Here is a 15,509-nt window from a genome sequence, read left to right as displayed (position 1 = left end):
TAACATACTGACGATTTGTCCCATGGGAACGTGAAAGGTAACCTTCTACTTCCCTATAATACGAACCGGATCGTGAATGAAATCCAATAGAATGACGCTCCTGGCAGTAACACACATTCCAGTCTAACCATAATCCTAACTCTAACCATAACTTTATCCCTAAAATTAACCACAACAAGCACCCCAGCATGAAATGGTGTGAAAATAATTGCTTAAAATCATTGCTGCTTAAGGAGGTTTTGGAAAAAAGCATAGAGTCCTACAAAAAATTATTTTTTGAATGAGTGTATATTGTTCAACACTTTTTAATCAGAGTATATCTTTGCTGGTCACGGGGCTTTGCTCATCCTCTGGTCCTTTGGAAATCTCTCCCTTTGGCCGGTGGCACCTCTGGCGCTTCCCTCCTTCTCTTGGATGTTCGGATGTGTGCCTCTGTCTGCCTCTGACTCTTGGGGCGGTGTTATTGCCACTTCCCACCTTCTTTTTCAAATACATTTTATCAACCCCCCCTCCCACCCCCCACACACTCCACAAGAAGAGTGTCGACTCATGCGTCATGTATTTTGTTTTTCTTACAGGTGCGATAGTTGGCGATACGTTGTGCATTTCTATTTGTACACTATCCTTTTATTATATTTTTTATTATATTTTTCACTATCACCCCCCACCCTTCCCTTTTTTTCTCTCGCTGCCTTAGACATTGTCGTAGCATGTCACATATAATATAATAACTGAAATAACATGAATGGAAATTAATAAGTAAACAGATAAAACAAATGCATGAATAAGAGGAGCCTATAGAGAATTTACAGAGCTGATCTTGGAAAAGCAATGTGTGTTTGGGACAACAGTGCATTCAGATCATTATTAGAATAATGATCTGAATGTCCTAGACAAGACTCGACAAGTTTAAAAAGAAAACAAAGATTATTGCAATTAGTCAGTTAAACCTCTGGAATATTGATCTAGTCAGTTTAGTAGCAGAGGGGGTTGTTAATCAGTTTTAGCTCCTTTGGTGTTGATGAAATTAACAACAGGTGCACCAGAGGTGAAAGCAAATACTTACACTGGTAAGAGATAATTAATAATGGAAGATTAGCAGTAACCTGAACAAAAAAAATGGTTGCAATTAATTTATTTGTTTTACATAAACACAAAGCTATTTCATTACTTAAAAAAACACATGCAACTGCATTTTATTTCCTCCTGAAGGGGAAACCCAAGCAATCCCCACCCTCTACAGATACATATTTAAACAGCAAGATAATGTAAGCGAAAGTCACATGCCACAAGACACACTGTGATTGTCAAGCTCTGATCTTCATTTATTGACTTCAAACAACACATTTGGTAAGTTATTTTAACCCCAAACCTTTTCAGACATCACTACACTCTGAAAATGAATATTTTAGCTAAAGTATACTTTAAAAAAAGAAAAAACAAACAAACAGAATGCGTTACAATTAATTAAATTTTTGAAAGTTATTTTATCTAAATGCAAAGTTATTTTGTTAAAAAAAAAAAAACAAACACTTGCAGCTGCATTTTATTTCCTCCTGAAGGGGAAACCAGGGCAATCCCCACCTTCTACAGACAGATATTGAAACAGCAAGAGAAAGTAAGCAAAAGTCACAAACAACAAGACACACTGTGATTGTCACGCTCTGCTCTGCATTCATTCATTTCAAACAACACGTCTGGTATGTTATTTTAACCTAAACCTTTGCAGACATCACAACATTCTGAAAACGAATAGTTGACTATGCTTTAAAAAAAAAGAACTTGAATGTGTTGCAATTTATTTTTTTAAGTTGTTTTATAAAAATGCAAAGCTATTTTGTTACTAAAAATACACACTCAGCTGCATTCTATTTCCTCCTGAAGGGGAAACCAGCAATCCGCCCTCTATATACACATATTGTGACAAATGTGACTAAGCTGAAGTCACAAGATACACCGTGATTGTAACGCTGTGCTCTTCACTTCAAACACCATGTCTGGTAAGTACTTTTAACACTAACACTTTGTGGGCATCACAACTGCATTTTGAAAACTAATATTTTAGATAAAGTATGCTTTCAAAATACACTTGGATGATGCTTTAAGCCTACTGTGTGTAAGTCGGTAATGGCAAATGTGAAACCTTACACCAACCCAGGAAGGAAGCCTTGTTGGAGAAAATTCAATTGCTTCTGGTATTTGTGAGGCAAGAGTCATTGAGATAATCTATTAACTGGATTACACTACATAAGTTATTTGAGTAATATGTGGCCTCTACAGAATAAAAAATGCCAATGACAAATTTAACATTTACATTTCAATGTTAAATCAAATTTAACAAAACACTGTTTTGACCTCAGAGTGTTTGATCATGCTTTGTTCAGCAAACTCCCCAAGAAACATAAAGACAGACTTTGACTTTATTGGTTAGTATGTGGATGAGCTCTATGGCTGGATAGAAACCAGCTTCAAGTTGGTCTTGAAGCCTTTTTCTTGGTATTTGTATATTAATTACATGTTGCTATTTGTGTCTTTTAGAACCGATGAATCCAGGTGGTGTCTCTAAGCATGTATGGATCAACTTAACAGGCCCTGCTGTTGAGCCTTTGAAAAAAGCATTCTTTGGGCCAAGTGTTACAGTTTTGCAGGAAAACATGAAAAAAAAGACAGGAGCAAAAGCTGAGACAACAGAAGCAGAAGACAAAACACAGAAAGAGGTTGGAAGAATCAAACCTGAGAAAGGTATTCTAAATAAATAAACAAATACAGCATTTTGGTGACAGTGTATTAATTTGTCTATTGTCCAGTGTATTAAAAAAACATTGCCTATTTTCTTTTAGTGTAGTAAAGCAATTTAGCTGAACTGAAATTAGTAGTCTTTTTTGTGTGGCAATATAAAAAAACAGCCCTAACCAAATATGCTAATCTATTTGTTATTCTTCCTTATTTAGCTCTTCTGGAGTCACCAAAAATGATCTGCATGGCAGGAGCAGCTGGAGGTCAAAAGTACATCAGAGGTAACGGCATACTGACATGTTGACATGAGCTGACATGAGTTTTAGTCAGTAGGATTTTCAGATGACAGGAATCTCTATCCTGATAAAATAAATTGTTGTTCTAAGCCTACTATTAAAAAAAGAAACTGACACTGTCAAATCTAGTAAGTTACTTGAAAAAGGTAAACTTGATCCAAATGGAAAGTAAATAGAAACAAATGCTTTTAATTTACTTGATTTTGTTGTATACAATGGTCCCTCACAATTGGAATGTGGCAAACTTGCAATATAACAGTAATACAACAGCACCAAAAATATACAGCTGGGTCTCCAATACAAAAACACAATCAGCTGTGTCTTAGAGGCAAATCAAAACTGACTAAACGCATAAGTTGCTGGACCAAAATGTTTTTGGCTGAATGAGTTCAGTGTCTCAGAGTCCAGTGAAGTCACTATGTCACTGCTGAGACACGACTGAAGATGAATATAGATTTATCCAGTGAGTGCAGACATAAGGCAATGGCTTAAGCGGAAGTTACCTTAGCACACTGATGCAGTCCAAGTAGGTGTGCCTTTGTTCTGTACTCCACCCACTGAAGAGAAACGCCTTAGTTACCAAACTGTGCCTGAAGTTAGTGTTAAGGCAGCACTGTATTTATACCTCACTGTAGCAGATTGAGGAAGTTCAGTTCAGTTTTATTTATATAGCACCATGTCACAACAACAGTCACCTCAAGGTGCTTTGGTAAGCCATCTGCCACAACCAGTTGGTTGGAGTTAATATTATGTGATTAAATGGAGAGTGGTGTATAAACACATAGTCGTTTTAAACTATGAATGGTCTATCACAAACAGCGTGAAACTAGATAGCTAGAGAAAACTAAAATGAACAACAAGTGTGTAACATCAAGCACCTAGGCATGCAGACTGTGTTTACAAACATTTGTGAAAGAATGGGTCACTCTCAGGACCTCAGTGAATTCCAGTGTGGAACCGTGACAGGATCATGAAATTTCCTCACTACTAAGCAGCCAGTCAGCCAAAAACTGGTAGGCCACTTAAAATCACAGAGTGGGGTCAGCGGATGCTGATTCACATAGTGTGCAGAGGTCACCAACTTTCTGCCGAGTCAATCGCTACAGGCCTCCAAACTTCATGTGGCCTTCAGATTAGCTCAAAAGTAGCACGTAAAGAGGTTCATTGAATGGGTTTCCCTGGCCAAGCAGCTTCATTTAAGCCTTACATCACAAACCGTAATGCAAAGCATCAGATTCATGGGTGTACATTTTGGACAATTTAATGCTACTGACTTTGGTTGGTAGCAAACAAATACAATTTGAAAATATTTTGGTTAAAATTATTCACACATTTGTATTCTCAAGGAAACACTGTCACGGACAGCGATGGCAGACCGTGGAATTACATACATATATATATATATGTAGTGTATATATAAAGACATTTTACATAAATTATGCCTTTACAAATTTAGGGCCATGAAGATATATTGGTAGCACTAATAATGTGGTTAATTGGTCATTTATAAAGTGTTAGTCATTCTAAGTATGAAACTTATAAATGTAGTAAATGTTTATTCTTGATTAATAACCTCATAAATAATATGTTCATGGTATCATTTGTGAAGTATAAATAAGTGATTAATGTCAAGCGTGCAAGCTAGAGGGGAATGGTTCTTTTAAATACAAGGGGGAGCAAGCGAGTCAGATACCAAGGGCACAAAGATTAAGCAGGTCTCATCAGAAACAGTTTATTACCAGGCCAGGGAACACAAATAAACCAACAATGCTTAAAAAAAAAACAACAAAAAAAACGTACACAATAAAATTTTATCTATATAATAATATCCCCATGGAGACTAAATAAAAACCAATTCTAAAACCCATGAAAATAAAATTTTATACATGCGCTAAAATCCCCTGATGCAATGTCCCACAACCCTGGATGCATGTTCATGATGGGTCCACCAGCAGGCCAGAAATTCCTTCACACAAGTGGGGTCCATGCCAGCTCCGTCATAGGCCAACGAGGCCTAAGACGGAGCCCACCACATCCCAGCCCAGCTTCTATTCCACATCGGAATCCTCCACGTAATGCCACCAAGGCTTCCCTCGCATCAGCACCCACAAATAGGTGCCAGAAAGCTGGCACCTATTCCCAGAAGAAACCCTGGCTTACAGCCATGGCAACCCTTTCCCAACACGGCTGCACCTCTGCCCGGCGGTCGATTACACACAGCGTCTCCCACTGTCGCCCTTCTCACTGTTGGAACTGGGTCGCTGTGTCATGCTGGCCGGGGTCCCTTTTTTTCACCTGGCCATCTAGCATTCCTCTTCCAGTCTGGGGCCTCTCTCCTCCAGTGCTCAGCTAGCCTGCTTTTAAAAGGTCTTCACACCGCTGATAGACCACCTCTGGACACACCCATGCCTCAGCAGGTGATCCCTATCAGCTAATTTGTCCCATGCGCAGCCAGTCCACAATGGATTAAAACCATGCCAAATAAAACACTAAAAACCATGCAATAAAAACAGAATAAAACCATGCAAATAAAACTACCCTCATAAATAAACACTAAAAATCAGAATAAAACCAATACACAAGATAAATACAAATTTCCACTGTGTGACATTAACAAAGCATTTAAAAGCAAATTTATATATTTAATGATCAAGATTGTAGCTATCTTTACAACGAAAAATGATACAGAAAAAGCACAGGGAGATACAGAACATATAAATATGTTTTTTATTATGCAAACATAATAATATAAGAATAAACGTTTATATTGGTATATATAAGTTACATACTACTCTTCAGTTATCCTTCAATACTACCTTGCTAATGCTTAATACATTCGTCAGACTCAGTACCGGAACAGCATTAAACAAACATTATTCATTTTCTGTCTTTATTTCCTTCCAGTGCAAAAATTGTACAGGATTGTCCTGCTGGGAGCCACTGAAGCTGGGAAAAACAGTCTAGCAAACACTATATTTGGAGAAGATCTGTTCAAGGTTGACAATACGGAATGCCAAGCTGAGTCCAAATCTCTCCATGGAAGACGGATAACCTTGGTCAACACTCCTGATTTCTATGCCCCATGTGGTTCAGAGGAGAAGCGTAAGCTTGAAATATTGAAGTCTGTCAGTGAATGCATTCCAGGGCCTCATGCTTTTCTCATTGTGCTCAATGTGGAGAAATCCACAGAGCAGCAGCAGGCTGTCATTGAGAAAATAAGCCAATATTTCTCAGAGGAAGTTTTTAAATATGCTGCAGTTGTCTTTACTCAGGAAGACACTCTCCCAGAAGGAATGAAGACTCAGAAGTTGATGGCTCAGAATAAATGTTTGAGTGATTTGGTCATGAAAATCAAGGGTCGATACCATTTCATTGATAACAAGTATAGCAAATTGGGGGAATCTTTTAGAGACCAGTCCCAGGTGGTGGCACTCCTAAACACAGTGGATCAGATAGTTAAAGAAAATAAAGGAAAGTGTTACACCAGTAAGATGTTACCACAAGGAAATTCCTGCAAAAAGTCTAGCCACAGTGTCTATAATAATGGATTGATCAAATTTAAAGGTCATGCCGCAGAATCAGTGGCAAATGCCTTCTTCGGGCCAATTGTCGTGGTTTTAACCCCGGGAACAACAAATAAAGCGCAAGAAGGAAGCACTGCAAAAGATAAAGATGAAGGAGAAAATGAAGAAAAAGAAAGAAAAACGGAAGAAATGACAAAAGAGCTAGATGAACACAAACCATCAACGGAAAAGGAAAGGAGGAAAGAAGAAGTTGCAAGAAAAGGAGAACGACAAATAGAAATTACAGAGACAAAAACAAAAACTAAACCAGGGGTAAGCGGTGGATTAGGTAGCATGATGTGTGCTCTATTTGAAATCTTTTTTTGGCTAACAAGAACAGGATTTATGAGTGTAGTGGCATTCAAAATAAGATTAATAACAGCCTTTAAAGCAGCATTAGCCATAGAAGCAATAGGGGCAGGGACATTGATAATGCAAGAAATAAACAAGTGGGTAATGCAAATAATAAGCAAGGTAGTACAACAGGTTTTGCAAAAGTTAAGCAAAGGAGGAGAAAGTGCTGGTGGTGGACTAGTCAAGATGGTGAATGCAAATTTTGGCTTCCTTATAGGAACATTATTAGGTGGTGGAGCAACACTCATAGTAGGACTGAAAAGAGCAATGAAAACAGCATTACATGTTGGAAGAGAAGGGCCAGGAGCGTGGGTAATGCAAAAAGTAACCGAAGAAACAGAATGGGTAGGTGGTAGATTGGGAAGCATGGTGGGTGCTCTAATTAGCTTGTTTTTAGAGTTAGTAGGAACAATAGTATGGGCAGGCGCAATACTCGCAATTGAACTGTTAAAAGAACTGAAAACAGCATTAAACATTGGAGCAGCAGAAGCCGAACCAGGAGTAATGGAAAAACTAAGGACAGGAACAGAATGGGCAGGTCGTAAATTAGGGAGACTGGTGGGTGCTCTAATTGGCTTGGTTTTAGCATTAGCAGTAACAATATTAAAGAGTGTAGCAGCATTCATAAAAAGTCTAACAACACAACTCAAAAACGCATTAGACATTAGAGTGCCAGAGGAAAAAGCAATCAAAAAGGTTAGCAGAGGAACAGAATGGGCAATACAAAAATTAAGGAAAAAGACTGAAATAGTAGGTGGTGGATTAAGGAGCATTGTGCATGCTCCATTTTTGTTGGTTTTAAAATTAGGAGTAAAAATATTAGAGGGTAAAGGAGCAATTACAGTATTACTGATAAAAGCGATAAAAATCATATTAGACATTGGAGTGGCAGATGCAGGAGCATGTGTAATCCTGAAACCATGGAAAGTAGCTAAAAGAACAATGCAAAAATTAGTCAAAGGGTTAGCATGGATAGGTGGTGGTTTAGAAAGCATGATGGGTGCTCAGTTTGACTTCTGTTCATGGTCAGCAGGAATAGTGTTAGGTGCACTCACAGTTGGACTGATAGTGTTATTTACAATGGAATTAGGCAATGGAGAAGCAGAAGTAGCGACAGTGGTAATGCAAGAAGTAAGCTATGGAGCAGAAGTAGCAACAGTGGTAATGCAAGAAGTAAGCTATGAAGCAGAAGTAGCAACAGTGGTAATGCAAGAAGTAAGCTATGAAGCAGAAGTAGCAACAGTGGTAATGCAAGAAGTAAGCTATGAAGCAGAAGTAGCAACAGTGGTAATGCAAGAAGTAAGCTATGACGCAGAAGGGGCAGCTACTGGATTAGAAAGAATCATGGTTGCTTTGTTTGGGTTAATGTTAGGGTTAGGAGGAACAATATTAATGGGTAGAGCAATACTCAGAGATAAACAGATAACATCATTAAATGTAGGACTGGCACTGGCAACAGCATGGGTAATAAAAAAAGCAAGAATAGTAGCAGAATGGGTAATTAAAGAAGGAAGCAAAGAAGCAGAATGGCTACTTGGTGGTTTTAGGAGAATGTTGGATAAGCCATTTGGCTTATTCTTTGGGAAAACAAAAATAGTTTTAAGGTGTGGTGGAGGACATATATTAAAATTAATAAGAGCACCGAAAGAAGCATTAAACATTGCAGCACTAGTGCCAGGAAAGAAGGTAAAGAAAGAAAAAGGCAAGTATAAAGAATTTGTAGATGGTAAACGAAGTAGCACAAAAGGTGCTCTATTGGGCTCAGTTTCAGGGTTAACCGGCGCAACATTTAGACGTGTAGTAGCATTCACATTTAGACTGATATCAGCAGTTAAAGCGTCATTAAACTTTGGAGCAACAGGGCCAGGAGCACGGGTAATCCAAAGAGTAAGCCAAGTAGCAGAATGGGTACGTAATGGTGTAGAGAGCATGAGGGGTGGTCCATTTGGCTTGTTCCTCGGGTTAATTGGACTAGTATTTGGAATTGGAGCAGCACTTGCAGTAGCCTTAATAACAGCATTTAAAACGACATTATTTACTGATGCCACTGGGGCAGGAGCAGGGGTAATTCAAAAGTTAAAAGACTTACTGGAATGGGTCACTGAAAAAGCAAGCAAAGGAGCACAGCTGTTAAGAGCTGGATTTGGAAGCATGGTGAGTGGTTTGTTTGGCTCCATTTTGCAGTTACAAGGAAGAATATTAGGGCTTGGAGCAAGACTCAAAGATGGACTGATAAGAGCAGCGAAGACAGCATACGGCATTGGAGTAAGAGGGGCAGCAGCATGGGCAATCCAAAAGGCAAGCAACATAAAACATTTGGTTGCTGCTGGATTAGGGAGTATGGTGGCTAATCCATTTGGCTTCTTTTTGCAGTTAGGAATGACCATTTTCCAGGGTGGTGCAACTCTCACAGCTGAACTGATGTTAACACTTCAAAGAATATTAGAGATTGGAGCCACTCAGGCAGGGCCATGGGTAAAGCAAAAAGCAATAACAGTAGGAGAGTGTGTGTCGCAAAGAGCATGCATTGTAATTCAACACACAGTAGCATTGATAACACAACTGAAAGTAATGTTAGACATTGGAGCAGCATTGGCAAGAGCATTTGTGATCCAAAAAGTACACAACCTGACACAATGGGCAGGAGCTAGATTGGAGAGCATGGCGGGTGCTCTATTGGGCTCAGTTTCAGGGTTAACCGGTGCAACATTTAGACGTGTAGTAGCATTCAAATTTAGACTGATATCAGCAGTTAAAGCGTCATTAAACTTTGGAGCAACAGGGCCAGGAGCACGGGTAATCCAAAGAGTAAGCCAAGTCGCAGAATGGGTACGTAATGGTGTAGAGAGCATGAGGGGCGGTCCATTTGGCTTGTTCCTCGGGTTAATTGGACAAGTATTTGGGATTGGAGCAGCACTTGCAGTAGCCTTAATAACAGCATTTAAAACAACATTATTTACTGATGCCACTGGGGCAGGAGCAGGGGTAATTCAAAAGTTAAAAGACTTACTGGAATGGGTCACAGAAAAAGCAAGCAAAGGAACACAATTGTTAAGAGCTGGATTTGGAAGCATGGTGAGTGGTTTGTTTGGCTCCATTTTGCAGTTACAAGGAAGAATATTAGGGCTTGGAGCAAGACTCAAAGATGGACTGATAAGAGCAGCGAAGACAGCATACGGCATTGGAGTAAGAGGGGCAGCAGCATGGGCAATCCAAAAGGCAAGCAACATAAAACATTTGGTTGCTGCTGGATTAGGGAGTATGGTGGCTAATCCATTTGGCTTCTTTTTGCAGTTAGGAATGACCATTTTACAGGGTGGTGCAACTCTCACAGCTGAACTGATGTTAACACTTCAAAGAATATTAGAGATTGGAGCCACTCAGGCAGGGCCATGGGTAAAGCAAAAAGCAATAACAGTAGGAGAGTGTGTGTCGCAAAGAGCATGCATTGTAATTCAACACACAGTAGCATTGATAACACAACTGAAAGTAATGTTAGACATTGGAGCAGCATTGGCAAGAGCATTTGTGATCCAAAAAGTACACAACCTGACACAATGGGCAGGAGCTAGATTGGAGAGCATGGCGGGTGCTCTATTGGGCTCAGTTTCAGGGTTAACCGGCGCAACATTTAGACGTGTAGTAGCATTCACATTTAGACTGATATCAGCAGTTAAAGCGTCATTAAACTTTGGAGCAACAGGGCCAGGAGCACGGGTAATCCAAAGAGTAAGCCAAGTCGCAGAATGGGTACGTAATGGTGTAGAGAGTATGAGGGGTGGTCCATTTGGCTTGTTCCTCGGGTTAATTGGACAAGTATTTGGGATTGGAGCAGCACTTGCAGTAGCCTTAATAACAGCATTTAAAACGACATTATTTACTGATGCCACTGGGGCAGGAGCAGGGGTAATTCAAAAGTTAAAAGACTTACTGGAATGGGTCACTGAAAAAGCAAGCAAAGGAGCACAGCTGTTAAGAGCTGGATTTGGAAGCATGGTGAGTGGTTTGTTTGGCTCCATTTTGCAGTTACAAGGAAGAATATTAGGGCTTGGAGCAAGACTCAAAGATGGACTGATAAGAGCAGCGAAGACAGCATACGGCATTGGAGTAAGAGGGGCAGCAGCATGGGCAATCCAAAAGGCAAGCAACATAAAACATTTGGTTGCTGCTGGATTAGGGAGTATGGTGGCTAATCCATTTGGCTTCTTTTTGCAGTTAGGAATGACCATTTTACAGGGTGGTGCAACTCTCACAGCTGAACTGATGTTAACACTTCAAAGAATATTAGAGATTGGAGCCACTCAGGCAGGGCCATGGGTAAAGCAAAAAGCAATAACAGTAGGAGAGTGTGTGTCGCAAAGAGCATGCATTGTAATTCAACACACAGTAGCATTGATAACACAACTGAAAGTAATGTTAGACATTGGAGCAGCATTGGCAAGAGAATTTGTGATCCAAAAAGTACACAACCTGACACAATGGGCAGGAGCTAGATTGGAGAGCATGGCGGGTGCTCTATTGGGCTCAGTTTCAGGGTTAACCGGTGCAACATTTAGACGTGTAGTAGCATTCACATTTAGACTGATATCAGCAGTTAAAGCGTCATTAAACTTTGGAGCAACAGGGCCAGGAGCACGGGTAATCCAAAGAGTAAGCCAAGTCGCAGAATGGGTACGTAATGGTGTAGAGAGCATGAGGGGCGGTCCATTTGGCTTGTTCCTCGGGTTAATTGGACAAGTATTTGGGATTGGAGCAGCACTTGCAGTAGCCTTAATAACAGCATTTAAAACAACATTATTTACTGATGCCACTGGGGCAGGAGCAGGGGTAATTCAAAAGTTAAAAGACTTACTGGAATGGGTCACAGAAAAAGCAAGCAAAGGAACACAATTGTTAAGAGCTGGATTTGGAAGCATGGTGAGTGGTTTGTTTGGCTCTATTTTGCAGTTACAAGGAAGAATATTAGGGCTTGGAGCAAGACTCAAAGATGGACTGATAAGAGCAGCGAAGACAGCATACGGCATTGGAGTAAGAGGGGCAGCAGCATGGGCAATCCAAAAGGCAAGCAACATAAAACATTTGGTTGCTGCTGGATTAGGGAGTATGGTGGCTAATCCATTTGGCTTCTTTTTGCAGTTAGGAATGACCATTTTACAGGGTGGTGCAACTCTCACAGCTGAACTGATGTTAACACTTCAAAGAATATTAGAGATTGGAGCCACTCAGGCAGGGCCATGGGTAAAGCAAAAAGCAATAACAGTAGGAGAGTGTGTGTCGCAAAGAGCATGCATTGTAATTCAACACACAGTAGCATTGATAACACAACTGAAAGTAATGTTAGACATTGGAGCAGCATTGGCAAGAGCATTTGTGATCCAAAAAGTACACAACCTGACACAATGGGCAGGAGCTAGATTGGAGAGCATGGCGGGTGCTCTATTGGGCTCAGTTTCAGGGTTAACCGGCGCAACATTTAGACGTGTAGTAGCATTCACATTTAGACTGATATCAGCAGTTAAAGCGTCATTAAACTTTGGAGCAACAGGGCCAGGAGCACGGGTAATCCAAAGAGTAAGCCAAGTCGCAGAATGGGTACGTAATGGTGTAGAGAGTATGAGGGGTGGTCCATTTGGCTTGTTCCTCGGGTTAATTGGACAAGTATTTGGGATTGGAGCAGCACTTGCAGTAGCCTTAATAACAGCATTTAAAACGACATTATTTACTGATGCCACTGGGGCAGGAGCAGGGGTAATTCAAAAGTTAAAAGACTTACTGGAATGGGTCACTGAAAAAGCAAGCAAAGGAGCACAGCTGTTAAGAGCTGGATTTGGAAGCATGGTGAGTGGTTTGTTTGGCTCCATTTTGCAGTTACAAGGAACAATATTAGGGCTTGGAGCAAGACTCAAAGATGGACTGATAAGAGCAGCGAAGACAGCATACGGCATTGGAGTAAGAGGGGCAGCAGCATGGGCAATCCAAAAGGCAAGCAACATAAAACATTTGGTTGCTGCTGGATTAGGGAGTATGGTGGCTAATCCATTTGGCTTCTTTTTGCAGTTAGGAATGACCATTTTCCAGGGTGGTGCAACTCTCACAGCTGAACTGATGTTAACACTTCAAAGAATATTAGAGATTGGAGCCACTCAGGCAGGGCCATGGGTAAAGCAAAAAGCAATAACAGTAGGAGAGTGTGTGTCGCAAAGAGCATGCATTGTAATTCAACACACAGTAGCATTGATAACACAACTGAAAGTAATGTTAGACATTGGAGCAGCATTGGCAAGAGAATTTGTGATCCAAAAAGTACACAACCTGACACAATGGGCAGGAGCTAGATTGGAGAGCATGGCGGGTGCTCTATTGGGCTCAGTTTCAGGGTTAACCGGCGCAACATTTAGACGTGTAGTAGCATTCACATTTAGACTGATATCAGCAGTTAAAGCGTCATTAAACTTTGGAGCAACAGGGCCAGGAGCACGGGTAATCCAAAGAGTAAGCCAAGTCGCAGAATGGGTACGTAATGGTGTAGAGAGTATGAGGGGTGGTCCATTTGGCTTGTTCCTCGGGTTAATTGGACAAGTATTTGGGATTGGAGCAGCACTTGCAGTAGCCTTAATAACAGCATTTAAAACGACATTATTTACTGATGCCACTGGGGCAGGAGCAGGGGTAATTCAAAAGTTAAAAGACTTACTGGAATGGGTCACTGAAAAAGCAAGCAAAGGAGCACAGCTGTTAAGAGCTGGATTTGGAAGCATGGTGAGTGGTTTGTTTGGCTCCATTTTGCAGTTACAAGGAACAATATTAGGGCTTGGAGCAAGACTCAAAGATGGACTGATAAGAGCAGCGAAGACAGCATACGGCATTGGAGTAAGAGGGGCAGCAGCATGGGCAATCCAAAAGGCAAGCAACATAAAACATTTGGTTGCTGCTGGATTAGGGAGTATGGTGGCTAATCCATTTGGCTTCTTTTTGCAGTTAGGAATGACCATTTTCCAGGGTGGTGCAACTCTCACAGCTGAACTGATGTTAACACTTCAAAGAATATTAGAGATTGGAGCCACTCAGGCAGGGCCATGGGTAAAGCAAAAAGCAATAACAGTAGGAGAGTGTGTGTCGCAAAGAGCATGCATTGTAATTCAACACACAGTAGCATTGATAACACAACTGAAAGTAATGTTAGACATTGGAGCAGCATTGGCAAGAGAATTTGTGATCCAAAAAGTACACAACCTGACACAATGGGCAGGAGCTAGATTGGAGAGCATGGCGGGTGCTCTATTGGGCTCAGTTTCAGGGTTAACCGGCGCAACATTTAGACGTGTAGTAGCATTCACATTTAGACTGATATCAGCAGTTAAAGCGTCATTAAACTTTGGAGCAACAGGGCCAGGAGCACGGGTAATCCAAAGAGTAAGCCAAGTCGCAGAATGGGTACGTAATGGTGTGGAGAGTATGAGGGGTGGTCCATTTGGCTTGTTCCTCGGGTTAATTGGACAAGTATTTGGGATTGGAGCAGCACTTGCAGTAGCCTTAATAACAGCATTTAAAACAACATTATTTACTGATGCCACTGGGGCAGGAGCAGGGGTAATTCAAAAGTTAAAAGACTTACTGGAATGGGTCACTGAAAAAGCAAGCAAAGGAGCACAGCTGTTAAGAGCTGGATTTGGAAGCATGGTGAGTGGTTTGTTTGGCTCCATTTTGCAGTTACAAGGAACAATATTAGGGCTTGGAGCAAGACTCAAAGATGGACTGATAAGAGCAGCGAAGACAGCATACGGCATTGGAGTAAGAGGGGCAGCAGCATGGGCAATCCAAAAGGCAAGCAACATAAAACATTTGGTTGCTGCTGGATTAGGGAGTATGGTGGCTAATCCATTTGGCTTCTTTTTGCAGTTAGGAATGACCATTTTCCAGGGTGGTGCAACTCTCACAGCTGAACTGATGTTAACACTTCAAAGAATATTAGAGATTGGAGCCACTCAGGCAGGGCCATGGGTAAAGCAAAAAGCAATAACAGTAGGAGAGTGTGTGTCGCAAAGAGCATGCATTGTCATTCAACACACAGTAGCATTGATAACACAACTGAAAGTAATGTTAGACATTGGAGCAGCATTGGCAAGAGAATTTGTGATCCAAAAAGTACACAACCTGACACAATGGGCAGGAGCTAGATTGGAGAGCATGGCGGGTGCTCTATTGGGCTCAGTTTCAGGGTTAACCGGTGCAACATTTAGACGTGTAGTAGCATTCACATTTAGACTGATATCAGCAGTTAAAGCGTCATTAAACTTTGCAGCAACAGGGCCAGGAGCACGGGTAATCCAAAGAGTAAGCCAAGTCGCAGAATGGGTACGTAATGGTGTAGAGAGTATGAGGGGTGGTCCATTTGGCTTGTTCCTCGGGTTAATTGGACAAGTATTTGGGATTGGAGCAGCACTTGCAGTAACCTTAATAACAGCATTTAAAACGACATTATTTACTGATGCCACTGGGGCAGGAGCAGGGGTAATTCAAAAGTTAAAAGACTTACTGGAATGGGTCACTGAAAAAGCAA

At 40.9% G+C, this 15,509-nt stretch overlaps 1 protein-coding gene across 1 annotated transcript in view; it reads left to right on the top strand.

The window, feature by feature from the left end:
* The first annotated feature begins 2,957 nt into the window (after positions 1–2,957).
* Positions 2,958–15,509, top strand: part of LOC146390822 (GTPase IMAP family member 9-like) — a 34,618-nt gene continuing 22,066 nt past the window's right edge. The window contains exons 1-2 of the mRNA XM_084922394.1: positions 2,958–3,017; positions 5,937–6,868. Coding sequence (XP_084778520.1) covers positions 2,972–3,017; positions 5,937–6,868 — 978 coding nt within the window. The 5' untranslated portion in view covers positions 2,958–2,971. The remainder of the gene's footprint in view (positions 3,018–5,936; positions 6,869–15,509) is intronic.

The sequence above is a fragment of the Perissodus microlepis genome, chromosome 3, assembly GCF_051167445.1.
Source record: "Perissodus microlepis isolate ML-2025 ecotype Zambia chromosome 3, ASM5116744v1, whole genome shotgun sequence".
Classification (NCBI taxonomy): domain Eukaryota; kingdom Metazoa; phylum Chordata; class Actinopteri; order Cichliformes; family Cichlidae; genus Perissodus; species Perissodus microlepis.
This window is presented reverse-complemented; position numbering and strand designations above follow the sequence as displayed.